The 19203-nt window shown below is 35.6% G+C and overlaps 1 protein-coding gene across 1 annotated transcript in view; it reads right to left on the reverse strand.

Annotated features, from left to right (window-relative positions):
- CTTNBP2 (cortactin binding protein 2) overlaps positions 1 to 19203 on the reverse strand; it is an 81666-nt gene that overhangs the window by 19882 nt on the left and 42581 nt on the right. The window contains 8 exon segments of the mRNA XM_032105670.1: positions 461 to 540; positions 960 to 1055; positions 2430 to 2696; positions 5023 to 5140; positions 8262 to 8516; positions 9633 to 9783; positions 12894 to 12993; positions 18429 to 18632. Of these exon segments, the coding sequence (XP_031961561.1) occupies positions 461 to 540; positions 960 to 1055; positions 2430 to 2696; positions 5023 to 5140; positions 8262 to 8516; positions 9633 to 9783; positions 12894 to 12993; positions 18429 to 18632 (1271 nt within the window).

The raw sequence follows: 19203 nt of genomic DNA on the forward strand, positions 1-19203 counted from the left end.
TGTTAAAAGAAATGATCTATGAAAGTTCTCTCATATTATTCAATTATCTTTACATTTTGAGGTATTAAATAAAGTGTGTTACAGGAGATTTCTATATAAGCTATTCAAATCTCAAATAATTGCTTACATGAATGTTATTCTAATTTACTTTATCCTCAAAAAGTGAAATGAAATAACTTGGGAAAGCAATAAGATACCACAGAGCTTTTAATATATTTTTAAGCAATTCAGTTAATCAGATAGCACCTATTTAAAGAAGAAAGCTAAAGCCCTCACAAGGCTAAAGTTAAAGGGTAAATTTAGGGGGAACTTTAATTTAAAATAACAACTTTCATCCCATTTCATTTTTTAGAAGTCTTGATGTTCTTTCACAGAGCAAAAAACTGATTTTAGTCAAGACTGTTACAGAAATATTTTGACAAACAATTAGCATGTAGAGACAAGCTAGCTTACTACTGACCAGGCGGAGGTAATTTTGAAGTGTCTGAAGATGGATCATGGATGCATAAGTCACACTGTTTAGACAGCCTTCTTGAGGTCCTTGAAATGAGATATACAAATAACTTTCCTAAATCTCTCATGTTTTACATGCATTTATGACTGATACATACGATTTTCATGCAGTATTCTACAGCGACCTTTTAAAATTAGAGGCTACGCAAATTAAAATGCTGAATAAAGGAAAGGCATTTATCCAGCACCATTAGATTCATGGATATCCATGACATAAGCAATATATATATTATTATATGACTGAAAAATGCAGTAGGACTTTCGTGTGCCAGCATATTTTCTAAATGTTGTAGACACTTTAAAATCTAGTCAATTAATTGGATATGATATTTCTGAGAATCAAGCAACACTGAAGAACAAAAACAGTAGCAAATGACTCTCAAATTATGTATTTCATATGGAGTGTCTTAACATTCAAAACTGAAAAATTATGACTTGAAAATTACCAAACAAAAACACTGTGATATGCTCAGCTCTATTGTTCTTCAAAAAATCCCATGGTGGCTGGGAAAAAATCTGACCTGTTGACCATGAGACGTTTCCTGTTAAAAAGAACAAATAAAAGAGAGATACTCCTTTTATGTGTATGAAGTGTCCTACACTCAAGCATATTCACTTACTTACAAAAATTACGTGCATACACTGACAAATTTGACAAACAAACCAGTCCCATGTATGAGATGTACTAAATCATGCTATTATTTGATATATGACTGAAGATACAAGTATTTTCTACCAGTTGAGATACAAGTTAAACAGCTAGCCTGCTCTTAACATCTTTACACAGAAAATAGAGTAAAACAGAATAATTTGCCCAGTCTACTGTGACTAGGGTTCAGTTTTGGTGAAGGGAAGGTGGAGGAAGGAAGGAGATTTAAGATGAATTACAAGGATTTTCAGAAACCTATACAACTGTTACTAAGACCACAACATTTTGGCCGATTTCGCATAATTTTGAAGATTTCTCTTTTTTACCTTGCTAAGTGAAGTTACATAAAACAGCAGTTCTGTTTACCTATGCTGATTTACAGTCTGTATTTACTGTATATTCTGCATGTACTGTAAAGAAGCAATGCAGGCTTTGAATTGTTTTTGCAGGATCACAGAACATCCTGAGTTGGAAGGGACTCACAAGGATCGTTAAAGTCGAACTCCTGGCTCTGCACAGGACATCCCAAGAATCACACCATGGGCCTGAGAGCATTGTCCAAACGCTTCTTGAACTCTGACAGGTTTGGTGCTGTGACCACTTCCCTGGGGAGCCTGTTCCAGTGTCCAACCACCCTCTGGGTGAAGAACTGTTTTCTAATATCCAACCTAAACCTCCCCTGACACAACTTCAGGCCATTCCCTCAGGTCCTGTCACTGATCATTACAGAGAAGAGATCAGTGTCTGCCCTTCCTCTTCCCCTCATGAGGACGTTGTAACTGCAATGAGGTCCCCCCTCAGTCTCCTCCAGGCTGAGCAGACCAAGTGCCCTCAGTCACTCCTCATACGGCTTCCCCTCAAGGCCCTTCACCATCCTCATCCCTCTCCTTTGGATGCTCCTGAATTGCTTTTTCTTGTATTGTGACATCCAAAACTGCACACAGCACTCAGGGTGAGAATTTAGTTTCATCTGAGATACTGATTTCTCCTCTGGAGTACTAGAAGTACTAAAAGACTAATTAACATAGGGCCTCATGATTCCCAATAATATATTAAAGTGCATAATTAATTGTGCCATACACACAGCTAAAAGTAAGGAATGCTTTCATACCAGCACTGTTCAAAGTTTCATAGCTAGTATTGGTTTTCTTAGTCTAAGCTTTAAAAGATGCAGTAATTCAAAGATATTTTTATCTTATTTAGAAGATTTCACGAATTCGAGAACACCCCCAAGTTTTGCTTTTTTCATTAACACCAGTATTGATACCTAGTTTGACAGAAGATATACTGCTTGCACTGAGGCCAATGTTGGATTCTGCAGCACTATTAAATGACAGGTCTTCTAGGCTCCTCCATCCATCAGAAGTGATTGCTTGGAAATGGTTTGTCACTGCCTGACTCACTGCTTTTGAAAAATCCTCCCATGACATCTGCTTGCGGATATTTAAAGCACATATTGTATCAAATTCCTCTGTACCACAGTGGACTGGTTCAATGCCACTGACTGAAATCCTTACAGGTAAATTAAGAGCATCTGTTGAAAAACAAAACAGCAACAATGAGAAAAACTGTAAAATTCAATTTAAAATAATCCCATCATTATAAGCCAATAACATCTAATATTACAAAAGAAAGCTACAAAATAACTCCTTCTACAGAGAAGCAAATGGTAAAGAACAGCACAGGTCACCACCACAAAATCAGAGCAGTGCTGAAAATACCAAGGTATTTTTTTACAAAAAAAGTTCAGTATTATTATGCTTAAATAACAGGAAGCAAGACAAAATTTACTTAATCTTGTATTTCCTCTTTACAGACTAATTACTTATAAATTAAGACAGATGGTAGGCAGTGTCTTAATTTTTCAGTTTATTGTGTTTGTGCACATTTTCTTTATCAATGGAGAAAATAATTTTCTGGAACTAGTGCACAAGTGAAAAGCACAGCTGAGCCAAAAATCTTTACGTAAAAAGCTAAGAGCTAAGACAAAAAATGCAGTTGAAAGGGTATATTTGATTTGCTATAGAGTATTTTGACAAAATGTTAAAAAGGGAAATTTACATGCATATTTTATGAATATGAACTATGAAGTATTTTAAATCTTGCTCTTCGGAATACAATTCAACAGAAGCAGCAGTCTCTGGAGATCATTTAGATGACTAAAAATGAAAAGGAAGCTGTCTTCTAATTTTCATGCCAAACAATACCTTTCAGAAATTATCCCTGAAATTTAAAAAGTACGCCATAAAAAACCCCCCATATCAGCTCATTATGAAGTCTTGCAACATGATCTTTGTTTCCCTTTTGTGTTCAGAAGCCAGATCATCAGCTGATACAAACCAATGAAGTTTTTCTGATGTCAGAAAAGCTCTGATTTAAACCCACTAGCCCACCATAGGGAAAAGATAACTCAGAGGCATCCTTCAGATGTGGAATTGTGAGAAATGTATCAAAGGCTTGTCCTTCTGATGTCTGGACCTCAGGGAAATGAGCACAGACTGTAAGGAGTACAGAGGGTTCTCCACAAGGAAACAGGCCCCTAGGACAGAGGTACAGTATATGCCAAAACTTCAGTGCATGTGACCTCTGGCAATCCCGGCCCCCAGTCTTTCAGATCTGTCAGAGCACATCCTCCTGTCCTACAGGGGAAACTTCACTTGAGTGGGAGGAAGGTAAAGGATGGTACATACACACCTTACTCAAAAACACGGTCTTGGCTTAAGGTGTACAGAAGAAGAGAAAGGGAGGCCAAAGATTCTGACCTGATAAAAGCCGTTGGATTCACAACAAGCATGACCAGAGACACTAAGACTGATGGAAATAATACAAGCATTTATTTAACAGGCTACAGATTCAGCCATCAGAAATGTGCTTCAGTCTGATAAAGAAGATGACCATGGAGGAGTTTCTAATAGAAAGTGAGCTGTGTTCCCCTCTGAACCTGCAGTAAAATGATAAGAACCAGGATTTAAAATAGCTGAAGAGGAAAATCAGAAGCAGCAGACAGAGAACATCCTTAATTTGTTGATAATCAGTGAACTTAACTACCCACGTCCCTATATCCCACAAGACAAACACCAAAAAAAGGTGAAAAAATAGAAAGCATACAAATCTACAAATGCCATACAGAGCTAGATGTATTAGAAATACAAAGATATTTCTCTGTATATATATATAGAGCTATAGCTAGATTTATACAAAACTAGTGAGAGGATTAATTAAGTTCTGTCTCAAGAAATACACAGATCAGCCTGCTCTACTGAATTTTGAGAAAACTTACAGAGAAGGAAGAAAATGACAGGTTTCAACAGAAGAGCAATCTTCTTACAGAAGTTACTGATGCTGGAGAAAAGTTCTTTGATGTTGTCTCTAAGACATATTTGAAGAATCAAACAAAAAATCCCCTCAATGATAACTAAGTGACAAAATAAACTATGCTCTAAAAAGAGATTCAGATATATGACTAGATGATCATCTTAGCCTGAGGAAATTTGACAGCTACCCACCACTACGTGACTGTTTCTGCAAGAATTTGAAGAAAATATAAGAGGAGGGCAATAGCTTTTGAAAAAGTAATTACTAACATTAAATTCAGAAATTTTAAGAGAATATGGATGTTTGCACATTTACAATATGTACCATCTTTTTGAATGGTTTAGAAACAAAGACATGAGGAATTGAATAACCTCCACCAAAATTTTATCATATGCTTTTGCAAAATTTGGAGAATAGAAACTTGCTAGTAATTTAATGTTGTGGTGCCAAAAAAAGTGACAACTACCCTTTTCATATTTCTCATTTTTGCCCCACAAGTTCTTTACTAAAAACATTTTTATGTAGTGCTGATAGCATTTACTTACTTAAGTTTTCTAGGAGATGTTTGCAATCATCAGTAGCAACATCATGCAATGTTCGATTACACTTATCTTTTCTCTCAGCCTCTAGTCCACCATGGCTACAAAGGATTTCTAGACAGTTCTGCAAAGGTAGGAACTGTATTATTTACTTGTCCATTTGCTGCATTAAAGAGTTCTACCAACACACAGTTAGATTCCTAATTGAAATTCTTACACATACATTTCCAAAGACAACCAGCTACAGAGTTTCTATAGAATCCAAATGATGTTTCTCACAGAGTTGAAAACCAGGAGTAAAAATATTTCACAGCAGACTTGAAAGTCTCAATGATTATGAAAAAGCAGAACACACAGAGCAAGGGTTCTACTGTCTCTAAGCATCAAATGCTGATCAGCTGAATTAAGAAATTCTTACATCTGGCCACTAGTTTAGGTACTGATAAGGAGACAGAAACCCAGATATTATCCTGGTTTAAACATCTTGGCCTCAATGTTCAAGCAACACTAAATAAGCAACTCTAAAGCTTAATACAGACTAATAAATGAATCTATTTAGGCAACAATCCATAAAACCAGTTTTCACTTTGCAATTCACCAAGTAGGAGCTTCCATCATGACTGACACCTGAGTGGGACACAGAAAAAGAATCATTTTAAAAGCACCTTGCAAGCTCTTATTTGGCAGAATTTTTGCAAGCAGAAACCTGGAATTCTGCAAGCATAGTAAGAATGCAGTGATATAAAATTGTATTTTTATTAAGTCAGAGCACAGACATCTTGTGGATGCCAACAACATGATGCCCTCTAAAAAACGTCACATGCTCAACAAAAGGAAAAATCATTAAAAGTAGAAACAACCTACTAGCATATAAATTTGGATTGGCAGAATCATACTGTAACATGAAAAAATACTCACTATATAGATCCTCCCAAATTAGTGTGGGACAAAAAAAAGTTCTCATAAAATTATATGCAAATATTGATTAATCAGCAATCAGGAAAAGGATCAAGTCCTTGTCTCTAATGACCATCATTCTGCAACAATACAGGTGGCCTTCATGAAAGCTTTGCCTCAGTTATGCTTTTAAAGACACATCCATATTGGAAAAAAGAGAAACCAACAGAAATTACACTAGTTAATACTGTATTGATAACATCTGGGGTTAACCATAGCAGGGAAACCAAACCTTAAAAACACAGAGAAGCAGCTATTGAGTATTTTGATGCAGAACAGTGCCTAGTTGCAGGTTTGCAAAGTGTTACCTGTTTTGTAGCTGTTCTACAGAAACTTTTGTCAGTATATCTGACACCCTGAGACCTTTCATAAATACAGCAGTCATTCAAGGTATATCTGCCTGTGAGGTGAAAGTTCACCAGGCTGTAGTTACAGCACCTCCAAGTACTTTAAAAAAAAAAAGATTAGTTCACTAAGTTTGCCAGAAGGAAATCAAGCAGAAAAAACCCACATTTTCTTGCCAGGTTAGTTTGTTAACACTATCTCTCAAATGGGAGCAATGAAGAGCAGAACAGCAGAAGGCTGAGGACTGAACTGTGAGGCTGAAAATGGGAAGTAAAGCAGAAAGAAGTGGGACAGAACAAAGAAATCAAGCTTATTTCCTTAGTAAAATGAGGATTTTTGTTGTCTCTTCTGCCTATGAAATAACAGCTAAGATGTCCTAGCAGAATTAATCTGTAAAGAATGGCACCTACCCATCTCAAAACAAAAGGATGCAAGTGTCAGCACTGCTTAAATGCAGCTATCATGCACTGAAATGAATGACATGCAGTGTACGTAATGGATTAGAGAATGAAGCTGAAGTGTTAACAGTACTTGGAGATGGCTATTAAGCTTTTTTAGCTTCTAAGTATCCCAAACATATCTCAAGTCAATAAATGCATTAAATCAAATACAATTTTATACAGTCTCCAACAGCAAAAGCAGGAGTCTGACTGCCAGCTCTATACTGCATTCATCACCTAAGAGACTCCCCTCAACCCCAAATGGAGATCTTATTAAACAGCTGATTTGGAATGTGCTTAGAAACTCAAACCCTTGAGTTATTCATGAAAGACATACATGAAGACTTCCAGTGTCAGAACTTTCAGAGAGATCACCTAGTCAAAGCAGCTTTTAGACAGCAAATGAACCTATATTCAAAGTTCCCAAGGATTATATTATTGCAGGAAGAGCCAACATACTACATATTATTTAGGTATTTGCAGACTATAGCAAATACCTTAAACTCCATCTAAATTGATATGAGTGGAAACTGGAATAAGGACCTGCACCTGCCTAACAGACATTGGTAATGGAACACTGACTTTGTAAAGCAAAATGCTGAGTAAGCAGTGGCTGTCCCTAAAAAACCGTAACTTAAACTGAATCTTAAATCTGTGTCTATTTTGAACATATCATAGTAAATTTACCAGGAAAAAAGCAAACATAATGACAGGTATTGAACTAGGCATGTAAAGACAAGCTGATTTTTTAAGTCTTGGGCTGTATTTTCTTAAAATTCATTCTCTTCTGTGGTTAACACCCCCTATTTTCTTCCTAGGTAAAAATTTCACAGTAAAATCTGACTGACAGCTACCATATAAAAAGAAGTTCTTTAAACAGTCAGTGTTAGAAGTGCATAGCTTCTGATGTCAAAACCTTCAAGTAATATTAGATTTCCAGAAATCTTCCTATTTGTCATAAGTAGGACCTGTCAGGTCATCCTCCACGTCATCAGTTATCCCAACCTCACAAAAATGTTTCATTGCCTGCTAAAAAGGCTGCTCAAAATAATAAATTAAACAATGTATGTCTGCACTAGTCTGGTTCTCAAATTTCTTCTTCTCCCCTCCTTCACAGAGGAAATATTGTTCATAGTTAAATTCAAATCATTCCTACCTGTAACTGGAAACTATCTATAAGCACATGACATCCAATGAATTGGCATTCAGGGTGGGATTCACCTCACTGTAACTTTGAAAATCTGCATCTCAAGTAATGATGTTTCCTCTTTTTATTAATGTGCCATAAGAAGTAGACATTTAAATATGACAATTCACTCCATTTGACACCTGGATTCTGGGATTAATTGTCTGCTGGAGGTCTATCTCTGTTAAATCAAGCTGGCCTATAAACTAGGTAACAACTTAAGACTTGACATCTAAGTTGTAATTCTTCAAAGATAAAAAAGGATTTATCTTGCCTAAATTCTATCAGGTTACTGTAACTTGTTCACACAGACTAACCTTAAAGCCTTTTGATGCTGCTATATGGGCAGCAGTCCAACCCTCTTTGTCAGCATGGTTGATGAGATCTGCAGAAACAACAGGCTTTACTCTACTGCTATAGTCATCTTCTCTCTTCTCCAAATCAAAGTAGTCTAAATTAGGCTCTGCATCCATCAAACAGTTCCCATCGTTCGGCTCCCCATAGTACATAAGGAGCTTGAGACTTTCAACATTACCAGAATCCACTGCTGCATGAATTGGTGACCAGCCATCCTAAAAAAAAAAACAAAATCGAAAAGCACACTGCCACCAAACACATAGAAAAATGTTTGTAGACTTGTATCAGCAAAGAATCTGAATGGAAGGCTCGGCCTGGAAATTAAGAAGACAAGCAAGAGTGACATAATAATCCTCTGGGAAAACAGAGTTGCTTGTATGTGTTTTGGGTGGAAGAGAGGGAAGAAAATGTAACAGAAAAAAAATTTACAGTTTTCTCCAAGGACAGTCCAACAGATGAAGTCTTCAAAATTTTTAGAAAAGTCTAAGTCATACAGTGCTTACATGCTGTTAGTAAACTGCTTCCTTCCTGTGCATCAAACAAAAATTATTCCAACTATCAATAGTTTCATGCTGCATTGATACATTTATTAGTCAGTTTCACTGTTTTGACATCACAACTTTCTCTCACTGCAAGTCAAATTTACTTTCCAGATGCAAAATAAATGAATCATAAAAAATTTAGTGTAATAATTATAGGAGGAGTAGAACGTTCTGTGAAGCTACTACACTTTGTGCTGTATTTTGGGATGGCCTAAAACCCACATTTATTGTCATGAGAATCTACTGACATCAGACTTTAAGAAAAACTTTAGAAAAGCACCTGAAAAAGGCAATATGTAGGTACTGATTTTGAGACAGTCCTCTTCCCTTTCTCCTCTAGATATGACTTTTTTTTTGCCATATTCTGCCATTTGCGATATATGAAAGTTTACAAGACTGGCAAGAAAGTTTTGGGGTGTTGTCCCTTCAAGGACAACAATAAGGCACTCTAACATAAAAAGTGGAAGCAAAATCCCTATCTCCACTTCTCCACCTTAAAAATAAGCCAAAACAGAAAAGTTTCATTTTACAAATCCAGTGCTGGAGAAAAGTTGCAGCAAATTGCCGGTGGAATCTGAAATACGTCAAATGCTGTGAAAGTCACATCATTTAGGAGATTTTAGACAATATACAGTTTAAAAACCCCAGAAAGTATGATGAAAATAACAAAATACTGATTTCAAATTATTTGGCTTATTCCAGCTTTAAAGAAAAGTTTAAATAAATATTTCAATGTTAATATTCAGTACTATACAAGGTACTTTAACTTTACAAACTATTTTAACTTACACTGGTTTTTACTGTTCGATCTGCTCCACCTTCCAACAATAGCTTAATACAACCGTTATTTCCATTTTTACAGGCCAGGTACAAAGGTGTCTGTCCTCTTTCAGCAGCATGGTTAATATCAGCCTGATACATAATTAATAATTCTGCACATCTATAGCAAACAATAAAGCAATAAAATTGTCTTATGTTAGACATCCAACACCTCTTTATAACTTATGACATTTAAATATTTTAAATATTGATTTTACAGATACAGATCTACCTGTGATCAACCCATATATACAAGTATAAAGTATAATTTTGTACACATGTATAAAGACAGGTTACTTTCAACATGTAAATCTTAAACGACTGTAACTGCATTTAAAAACTGTGAATGTAAAACACTGAATTTCACAAGACTGATGAAAACTTGATGACAGCTGCTTAAGAAAAACATTCAGCTGAGCAAAAAAAGAAACATTTCTGACTACTGATATTTAAAATAGATTTAAAAAGAAAAGGGAAAAAATAAAATGAAGGACTAGGACTAGCTTTACCAGCAAAATGGACATTTGTCTAGGAAAGTAACCTGGTGGAGACAGCGAAACAGCTGTGGCAGTACCTACCATTCAGATCCCTGAATGGAGGCTACTACAGAAGGATGGCTTGGGGGGTATTGGTGGCAGCTACTGGGTTATGGAAGATGGAAGACTAAATGGACTGCTGAAGAGCAATTAACTTGAAGCTGGCATTCAGATCCAAGATCTTGTACTTCCTCACAACCCTGTAGCAGTAGGTTCAGTTTTTTTCCCAATTCTTGTGCCAGGGTTGGCTACCTTTCCCTTCCCTAACCCAGCTTTTCAAGAACACTTAAGACCTCAGAAAAATCTTAATGCCAGTCAATTCACTCTGCAGTTCAAACAAGCACTGTTAATAAAGATAAGTTCCCAGCTCTCCAGCTCTGTATTTATCAGTCCATAAAAATAGAAAGCATATCAACAATAAAGCCTCAAAGCAGTTAACGCAATGCCAAATAACTACTGATTAGGAGATCACTCTGTAACAAAACTATGACAAAATATTTAAAACAAGGTAAGGTACACATAAGAATGTAAGGATATAAGAAATTACATACTAAAAAAAAAATCACAATTATTTAAGAAAATTGCCTTTTGATAAGTTTCTATTCAGTCAGAAAATCAGTTAAGTTCAAGGTAAAATGCACAGTTTTAGAGAAGAGTAAAACAGATAGCATTGATATGAATTACTTAGCTATGCTTTCCAAAAATGCTCAACTGAACAGAAAAAAAATACAAATAAAAATAATGTTCTGCCTCAACGAATGTTAGGCATACATCCTAACCATACAGTCACAAAAATCATCTTAAGAAGGGCTCATAACAAGACATTTCCATACAGCAAATCCAGACTGAGTTTTAAAGTCTGCTAGGTTACAAATAACTGGTTTCGTGTTTTACATTGTGTTTGGTGAATCTCAAAAAGCTACATTGACTTTCCACCTCAAGTTCAGGGAACTGGCCTGGACAACATGGGAAATTATTCTGGAAGTTTCTCCTAAAACCAGTTACTGATCTGGTGATTTACTAGACTAGCCACAAAAAAATAGAATTTTTTTTCTGACTACATAACTAGAGTTAGAACAACAGTATTGTCTTGGCTCAGGAACAAGGTTAATAAAGATGTCACAGGGGACTGGTTAGCAAGTCTATGACAGACACCTCATGTGCAATTGAGAGCAGTTTAGTGCTATCATTAACCCTGCATTAGGAGACAGACAGTACTGTTGCCCCAAATTCCACCTATTACAGATTTTTTTTTTTCTGCTCCTGAACTTTGAAACAATCAACAAATCAAACAGCCTGAACCATTTGTAGTCTCCCTGACATTTCTGGCTAGCCCTGTCATTATTCCATGCTCAATTTTACAATTCAGTTCATGTTTAGTATCTAGAAAAGTAAAAGCAAAAAAAAGTGTTTAGAGATATCATATTACATAACTCTAAGGCAAAAAGCATATAAAGCCTGCAATATCACAGCACAGCAGATGACACACAGCAAAGTGTTGTGAGGGTAAGTCAGGGAAATAAATAGCTTCCTGTTTAAATGAAGTGTTAAGGTATTTATTTTAGTGAGAGAATATGAAGGGTGTATTTTGGGTTTGTCTTGTCAAGTCACACATATTTTTTACAGATTTTATGCAAAACACTGAAACACTTAACTAGATACATATTTCTGCGCTCAAAACACCAAGTGGGCATCTGCTACCTCTGGAGTAAGACTTCCAGTAAAAAATAACCATTAGTTGATGAGCTTGAAATCTCTAAGAAGTGGCATGAATCTCTGAAGATTCTTATACACTCATGGAAGACAGTCAGAAGAACAGAGATCCCACTCTTCCTCAGTGTGGGATCAGAGGCTATCACAGTATAACACTCAAAGACTGATTCCTGTGTGTGACTGTACTAGAGTAAAATCCTTAAAAATAACAAAATTTAAACTTCAAAAGAATCAGAAAGATTAAAAAAAGCAAAGATATGTAAAACAAAGGTAAATTCTGTAATAAGAATTCTTAGTAATTCTGTTTAAAGCCTTTTGAATTTGTAATAATTTTCTCTGGAAAATGTTGCTCTGGAAACAGTTATTTAATAGTTGCTTCCAACTTCCAGTTCTATTTCCTATGATTCTATGATATAAATTATTCTAATTACATTTTGAAAAATGTTTTTAGTAATATTGTTTGACTTGTACATAATTTTCCGTTTTTCAAAGTTACTGATACAAAAAAACTTAAACCTTCAAAAAACCTTGTCTTATTGTGTTAGGTATTTGATCCTATATCACTAAGGAGAAAACTCAGATGTTCTTTTGCCTCTGAATATGATACTCATATTTTCTATGCTTGAAAAAAATCAGTGCAAAAATTATTTCCTTCTTCCTTTCTCTGTTAATCCCATACTATGGCTGATAACGCAAAGAAAATTAAGAAATTCAGAGGTATCGTGCCCGTGTAGACCAGTACCACACCGTAATTGGTAAGAATACTTGTTCAGCAACCTTAAGAGCTGAAATTGGAAACAAAACAAATAGAAAATATTCAAATCAGAATGGCCTAAGAACATGAATTTAAGTAGATGCTTTCAATAAATTATAGTTAAATACATAAGAATGCAACAGTAATGTAATGAAAAAAGTATATAATGTAAAGAGAATATAAAATTGAGTAACAGCTGACAGGCAAAATCTTAAAGGCTTCACTTACTTGACATGTCCCTTAGCAACTGCTGAACACAAGGGTGTAAAGCCATTTTTATCAGCAGCGTCAACTTGTGCTTCTGCAGTCAGCAGCAATCTCACACAGTCTATAAATGGAGCAAAACCATAGAATGAATCAACAAGAACAAGTGGTTAAAACTACCAGAGGCTAAAGTCTGCTCAAGGGGCAACAATCAGCCAGTCTTTTGGACTACACATCACACCTTAGGGGACTGAAATAAAAGCTCAGGAAGAAGTTTGTAGGAGAGAGATGAGAATTGTCTCCCGGGGGCATCACCACCATTTTGCAAAAAGGGTTTGGGTTGGGTTCTGCTGGGATTCAAATAAATGCCCACTACAGGCAACTCCCACAGTATTAGCTATTTTACCTCCAAAGTGGGGGATCTGAATTATCCAGGAGTCCCTACAGGCATCACTGCCTACTGGCAGTTGTGGCAAATATGACAGCCACAGGGGAGATGTTCACAAGCCACACATAACTCAAGCAACACGCCGGCCAGTCTTGTTTTAGGACACTTTGACTTGTGATTGCGATGACAAATAAAATAAGCTGACAAACTCAAACCTCCCCAAACCATTCCCATTCATATAGTTCCAAAATGACATCCTAAAAATAGTACCAGCCTGATTCCATCATCCCTACAGCTAATTTAAGATAATTAATTACATAGTAATTAGACTGCTTTTCATCCACAAATTGGAATATCATTTGATGCAATTAACTTTGAAGAAAACAGTTGATCTGTTCCTCATTCTTGAAATTGGCTCCAGACCAAAATAAAACAAGTCTTTTGTAATTGAAACTACTACTTGGAAAATAAGCTCAGCTACAACACCAATTATAAACTCCTGACCTGATTTCTGAGCAAGCTTAATGCATGCTGTTCCAGCACTCGGTAAAATCCTGAAGCCAAGTTCTGCTAGTGAAGTTTAACTCTAGGTATCAGAAACATTTATTAAGAACTACTTGGATATCAGAAAAATATATTAAGAACTACTTAGAAATCTGACTGGTCTAAACAATTCTTCAATGTATTTACTCCCATTACAATTTTTTCAAATACTAGTACAGATGTCATGGAGTTGATTGAATAAATAATTTAACATTAAGAAGCAGGATTTTAAAATATTCTAAGTTATTATTTTATAAATTAGGATTCTTTACTTTTGAAATAAGTAATCTGACATGAAATTTGTTGTTGTTGTAAAGTTGGTTGTCACAGTAAGTTACCAGGACTTGACCTGTAATTTTTTTTTAAGTCATAAAGAAACTCTCTGTTAACTAACTTACCAAGTCCTTCCAATTGTAAGATAGTACCACTTAAAATGAAGTTATCTTTTCATTCACTTTTTAACACAAAAATACTCTGCTAAGAATGACCTTTTTTTCTTCTTTCCATTGTCAATCCCAGTCCTATATTAAATGATTAACTTGAAAATACAGATTCCTGCTTAACATCCTAAAATACTTCTAAAGTTTATGAGGGATGTTGAAAAAATTTTCACCTAGCAGTTTCAAGTATTTGGCAGGAATACTCTGCTGTTTGTTCATAAAGCATATGTTAGCCATGCAAAAGCCATGAACACACAGAACAAGACCACCTTTCTAGAAAGGCATGGTTAATTCACACGTATTGATTGGCAGATCATTCAGGTGGTAGCTTATGTCTGTAAAAATACTGTTTCTGATGAAGCTTATCTCTGTGAAAATACTGCTTCTGAAAAGAGCTTTTTATTCTTAGGTGTAAGTGTGACCATGAGGAAATACAGCTACTTTCACAAGGCAGAACACATGAGCTAGTAAGCTCTACGTGACCTGTTCTGGTGGCATATCAAGTGAAAGAGCAATTATCTCCAAGAAGCCTGGGTTTTCTGGGTGCACTTTTTACTGGGATTTGGAGAAGGGTAATTTGGGTCAATCCAGGCTCATTCACTCCAGTTCACACTGGTCTGCCATAGAAGTAATCAGCAGTGTGGAGTACTAGGTGGAAGGGTAGGCACTAGACAGACATTGGTGCCACTAGGTCAAAAGTTTTGGTCAAAGCAAAAGCAAAACATGGAAGCAAATTAGGACAAACACCTGGAGACTTTACTGCTCTCCTCCACAGCTGGGTAGTTAGTTCTTCCAGAGTGTTGGCAAACATCATGCAGATACATCCGGTGGCTTGACAAAGCTGACTCCATGTAGCTGTATGTTTCTGCACCTCACTCCTTTCTACTTCCCATATTCCAGTTTTTTCCTATCAATCAGGGTGCCACAGCCTCCAAATACTCAGGATAGAAGAGAATCGATTACACCATAAATGCATATGATTAGCACATAGCTGAGTCCAAAGGATATTATTTTCTCCACATCTCTTGGATTCAGAAACTCTTACTGTTTAATTTTGTCTTTCTCAACCTCTTTATGGCAGAGAACAGTCAGGATTTGCAACATCATAAAGCTACGGAGATCTATCAGCTAAGAGAACTACTGTTACTAAGTGTACAATAGACCTGAAGTGGCTCCTTCTTTGCTAATGGTCAAACCAAGACAGCCTGATAAAACAACCTGTTCAGCTATCCCAAACTAGTGGTTAAATAATGAAATTAACAGTTTCCTCATGTCCATTCAAATACAAAGAAAACGTATATTTTTACATGAATTTCTCTCAGACCTACAGAATTAGGGATAGTGTGTGGTGGAAACAAAGCATCTGCTATTAACTTCATGTGCTGGAAAAACCCTCTGCGGCAGCTCTCAAAAGGCAACTGTTTCCAAACAGGAAAGCTAAACATCTTGCAATTAGGACAGATTAGGACAGAATATTTCAGTGCTCTTTTCTTGTGTAACTCAATTTCTACAGAATGGGCTGAGAGCATATAACAGCTGCTGCCACCATGCTGGTTACAATGTGCTCTACCACTCTCAAGCTATCTACACATCTCAAACACTATTTCTTCACTGGAAATGTGTGGGGATCATTTGCTTTCCACTCTTCTCAGAATCTCCCAAACACGGTGTTTCTGAAGGGAGGTACTCATCATACTTGCTTTTATCAATTCTAAAGTTACTATTTTTTCTGGTGAAATCTTCTCCAGGAGAAACAGGAAAATCTGGTTAGTTGACTTAAAAATCTCAAAATCCATTTAGTCACTAAGTCCACTTTAAAAATATTCTCAATAAATTAAATCATGGTGTGATCACCCACAAGGATAGGCTTGTGTTAAGTCTTATGGTTAGACTGAACAATCTGAAGGGTCTTTTCCAACCTAAGTGATCGTATGATTCTAAGGAAAAAAAACCCTCAGAAACTTACCATTGGCAACACTACTCAAGACACTGAAAAATCTGAACAATAAACTATTTTATCCTGAAATGACACCAGTATCATTTCTTTCCACCTGGCTGGTTAAGAAAAGGTATTAGAAAGGACTTTAAAAAATATTTATTTCTATACACCCTTTCTTAAGCCTATATAAGTAACTTCTAAAAACAAGTCTCCACTTTGAATTGCTACATATATCCATTCACTTGAGAACAAACAACAAACTACAAGTAATGAAAAAGGACTATATAATAAAGTTAAGCACAAAAATCTTTCTCCCAAAACATTATAAATCTGTAACTTTCAATTTTCATATAATTTATTAAGGAGACATCAACACTGCTGTTGTGTGATTCTCTCATTCAGGATTCACACAATACATTTAGTTGCTGAAATGTGATGATTTGTACAACAAAGTATTTTTCACATCCTGTCAACTATAAATAGAAGAGCAACACTATAAACTCTGTAATATAGTTTTTATCTCAGAAAATAAAAGATACTAAACAATTACAGGGTGCATATGCATATGTTTGGGTTTGTTTTTGTGTTTTCACAATTCTGTCATGTGTCTTTCTTATTTGAAATTTTGACAATAAAACAAGGAATCAAATTGCCTTTCCTGCCAGTAAGAGCTGCTCAGTAACTGTAACTGAAAATCAGGGTATTTGCTTTGAAGCAATTTTACAATACAAGACAAGTAAAGAAGAGTTGGGTCAATTACGGTTGCTGACAAACATTAGCAATAAGAAATGGATGTAAGCTTAGATGAATACACCAAACACCCATTCAGTGAGGGGAGAATAATAAATCCACACAATATAATTACCTTGGATTCTTAAAACTGCAGATAACAAGTTGAAAAAAGGAAAAAAATCACCAAAGTTAAAAAAAAAAGTACCTTTTTTCTATTTTAAAGGTCTTGGCAACAAAAAAGAATCTCAGGCGAAAAGGCCTGGATGTTTCTAAAAAAAAAATACCTGTAGCACCTAGGAAGCAAAGAAGAATACACCATTCTGAGCAAAGGGAAAATTCCTCCTCTATGCCTGGTAGCAAAATTAACCCTGAACATGTCAGAAAAATGTACATTATCTGCCTATCTGTGGATTTTGTATCCTAACTTTAGTTTTATTTTTAAAATACTTGAGAAGAATTATGAAATAGTCTCTCTAAGTGCTATTTGGAACACGAGATCAGGGTTTTCTAATTGTGCCACTAACAAATATTTTGTTAAATAAAACCACAAAGTACTCTTGAAAGTAGTGGCTTTAATGGGACTATGTTCCTCCTTTGACTCTGAAATAAAATTTTGACTTTACTAAAAATTAATGGAATATTTGCCATTGGTATCGCTTTAGTATTCATCTTTAGTATCCAAAACAGCATAGTGATACAACTTGAAATATAAGAATCTGGAAGGTTTTACATAGGTAGAAAAAGCTATCATAATGTGCACTGTACTTTTAAAAGAAACTGCTGTTTGAGAGCCTTGTGTTAGAAGTCTGAAAATTATTGCTTGGAGTTTGTATTCATGAAAGTCGTATCTCCTAGTAACATACGTGATGCATTTCATAAATATATTCATAAAATACGAAGACTGACTGTCGAAAGGTTCAGAAATGCTACTTCCTCAATACAGAGGAGGGTTGGGGTCATGAGGAAAGGAAAAAAAAACCTTTCCATTTTCGCAGGAGAGCCTAGGTAACAAATGAAGGCTATTTCATTTAGTTCAAAAATAAAGACAGCTCATTTTATTTCCCAAGTAACACACTATTCTGACACGATCTTCCATCCTTTTCACTGCTGCTGCAGAAGATCAAAACCCTGGTGATGACCTATTCTTTGCTGCTTAATCCCTGTAGAGGGAAGTTCTTTCTTTCAAGTTCCCATTGCTAAAAAAGATCTTTAGTTTCTCACAGAATATGGGGTGATAATATCTGGTAGCTTTTTATATGAAGGGAGTGGAGAAATAGAACAGATGTTCCTGCAGAATGCTACCAATTTTCTGTGTTTCAAACGCTGAGTTCAAAAATTCTGCCTCAAGAAGCATTGCTTATATATATATCATGACTTTGGTCATATAATCTATATATTTCATTTTCAATTTCACATTTTTAAGAAAAATGCATTTGACCTAACTGAATATTAAAAACTTAGGAAGTAAGCTTTCACTATTTTACATGGATGCCATAATAGACCTTAGTATCATTTACCTGTATGTCCATTCGTAGCAGCAGAATACAAGGCAGAATAGCCATCTTCACAAGAGTAATTAATGTCCAGTCCTTCTTCATTAAGCAGCATTGATAATAAAGTGACATTTCCCTGGGCAGCAGCTTGGTGAAGAAGGGTGGGCCTGCCACCCAGGGGGACAGGACCACCACTTGTTAACAAAGGGGTTAGGGAGGAAGACCAGCCTGTGAGTTAAAGCAACAGAAGTTAGAGACACAAATAAAGCACTGCATTTTCTGTGCTCTTTTAAGAACTAAGAAGTATCTTCAAAATGCATTTATTAGTTTAGCAAAATTTTATGATGATGCTTTGTCTATACATTAGAAGGTCTTCTGAAGAATAAAAATTGCATTCAGGGGTGACACTTGTTAATACAAATGAACTGGACTTCACTACAAAAGGTCAATGTGAAACTTTTTATGAACTGTAGTAGCAGCTGGATGTCTCAAAAAATTTTATATAATTGAAATTACAAAACTAACAGAAGTTTTAGGCAAGTTTTACTTTAAAAAAATCTTCCCAGCATATTCAAATAAAGTATCGATAGAAAAGTTTTCAAAACAAAGTGCTCATTTTCATATATAATTTTATCCTCTTTATAGTCTTAATGCAAACTCTAGTATTATATTATAATAGTATATATTTAGTATTTATATAACTCACTTGTAATTACAAAGATAAATTGCACAGAGGGCCCTTAGTGACTTCAGGTGCCTTTCAATAAGTTTGAAAAAACATGTAGAAATCATTTACACA

This window comes from Corvus moneduloides, chromosome 4 (assembly GCF_009650955.1).
Source record: "Corvus moneduloides isolate bCorMon1 chromosome 4, bCorMon1.pri, whole genome shotgun sequence".
NCBI classification, from domain to species: domain Eukaryota; kingdom Metazoa; phylum Chordata; class Aves; order Passeriformes; family Corvidae; genus Corvus; species Corvus moneduloides.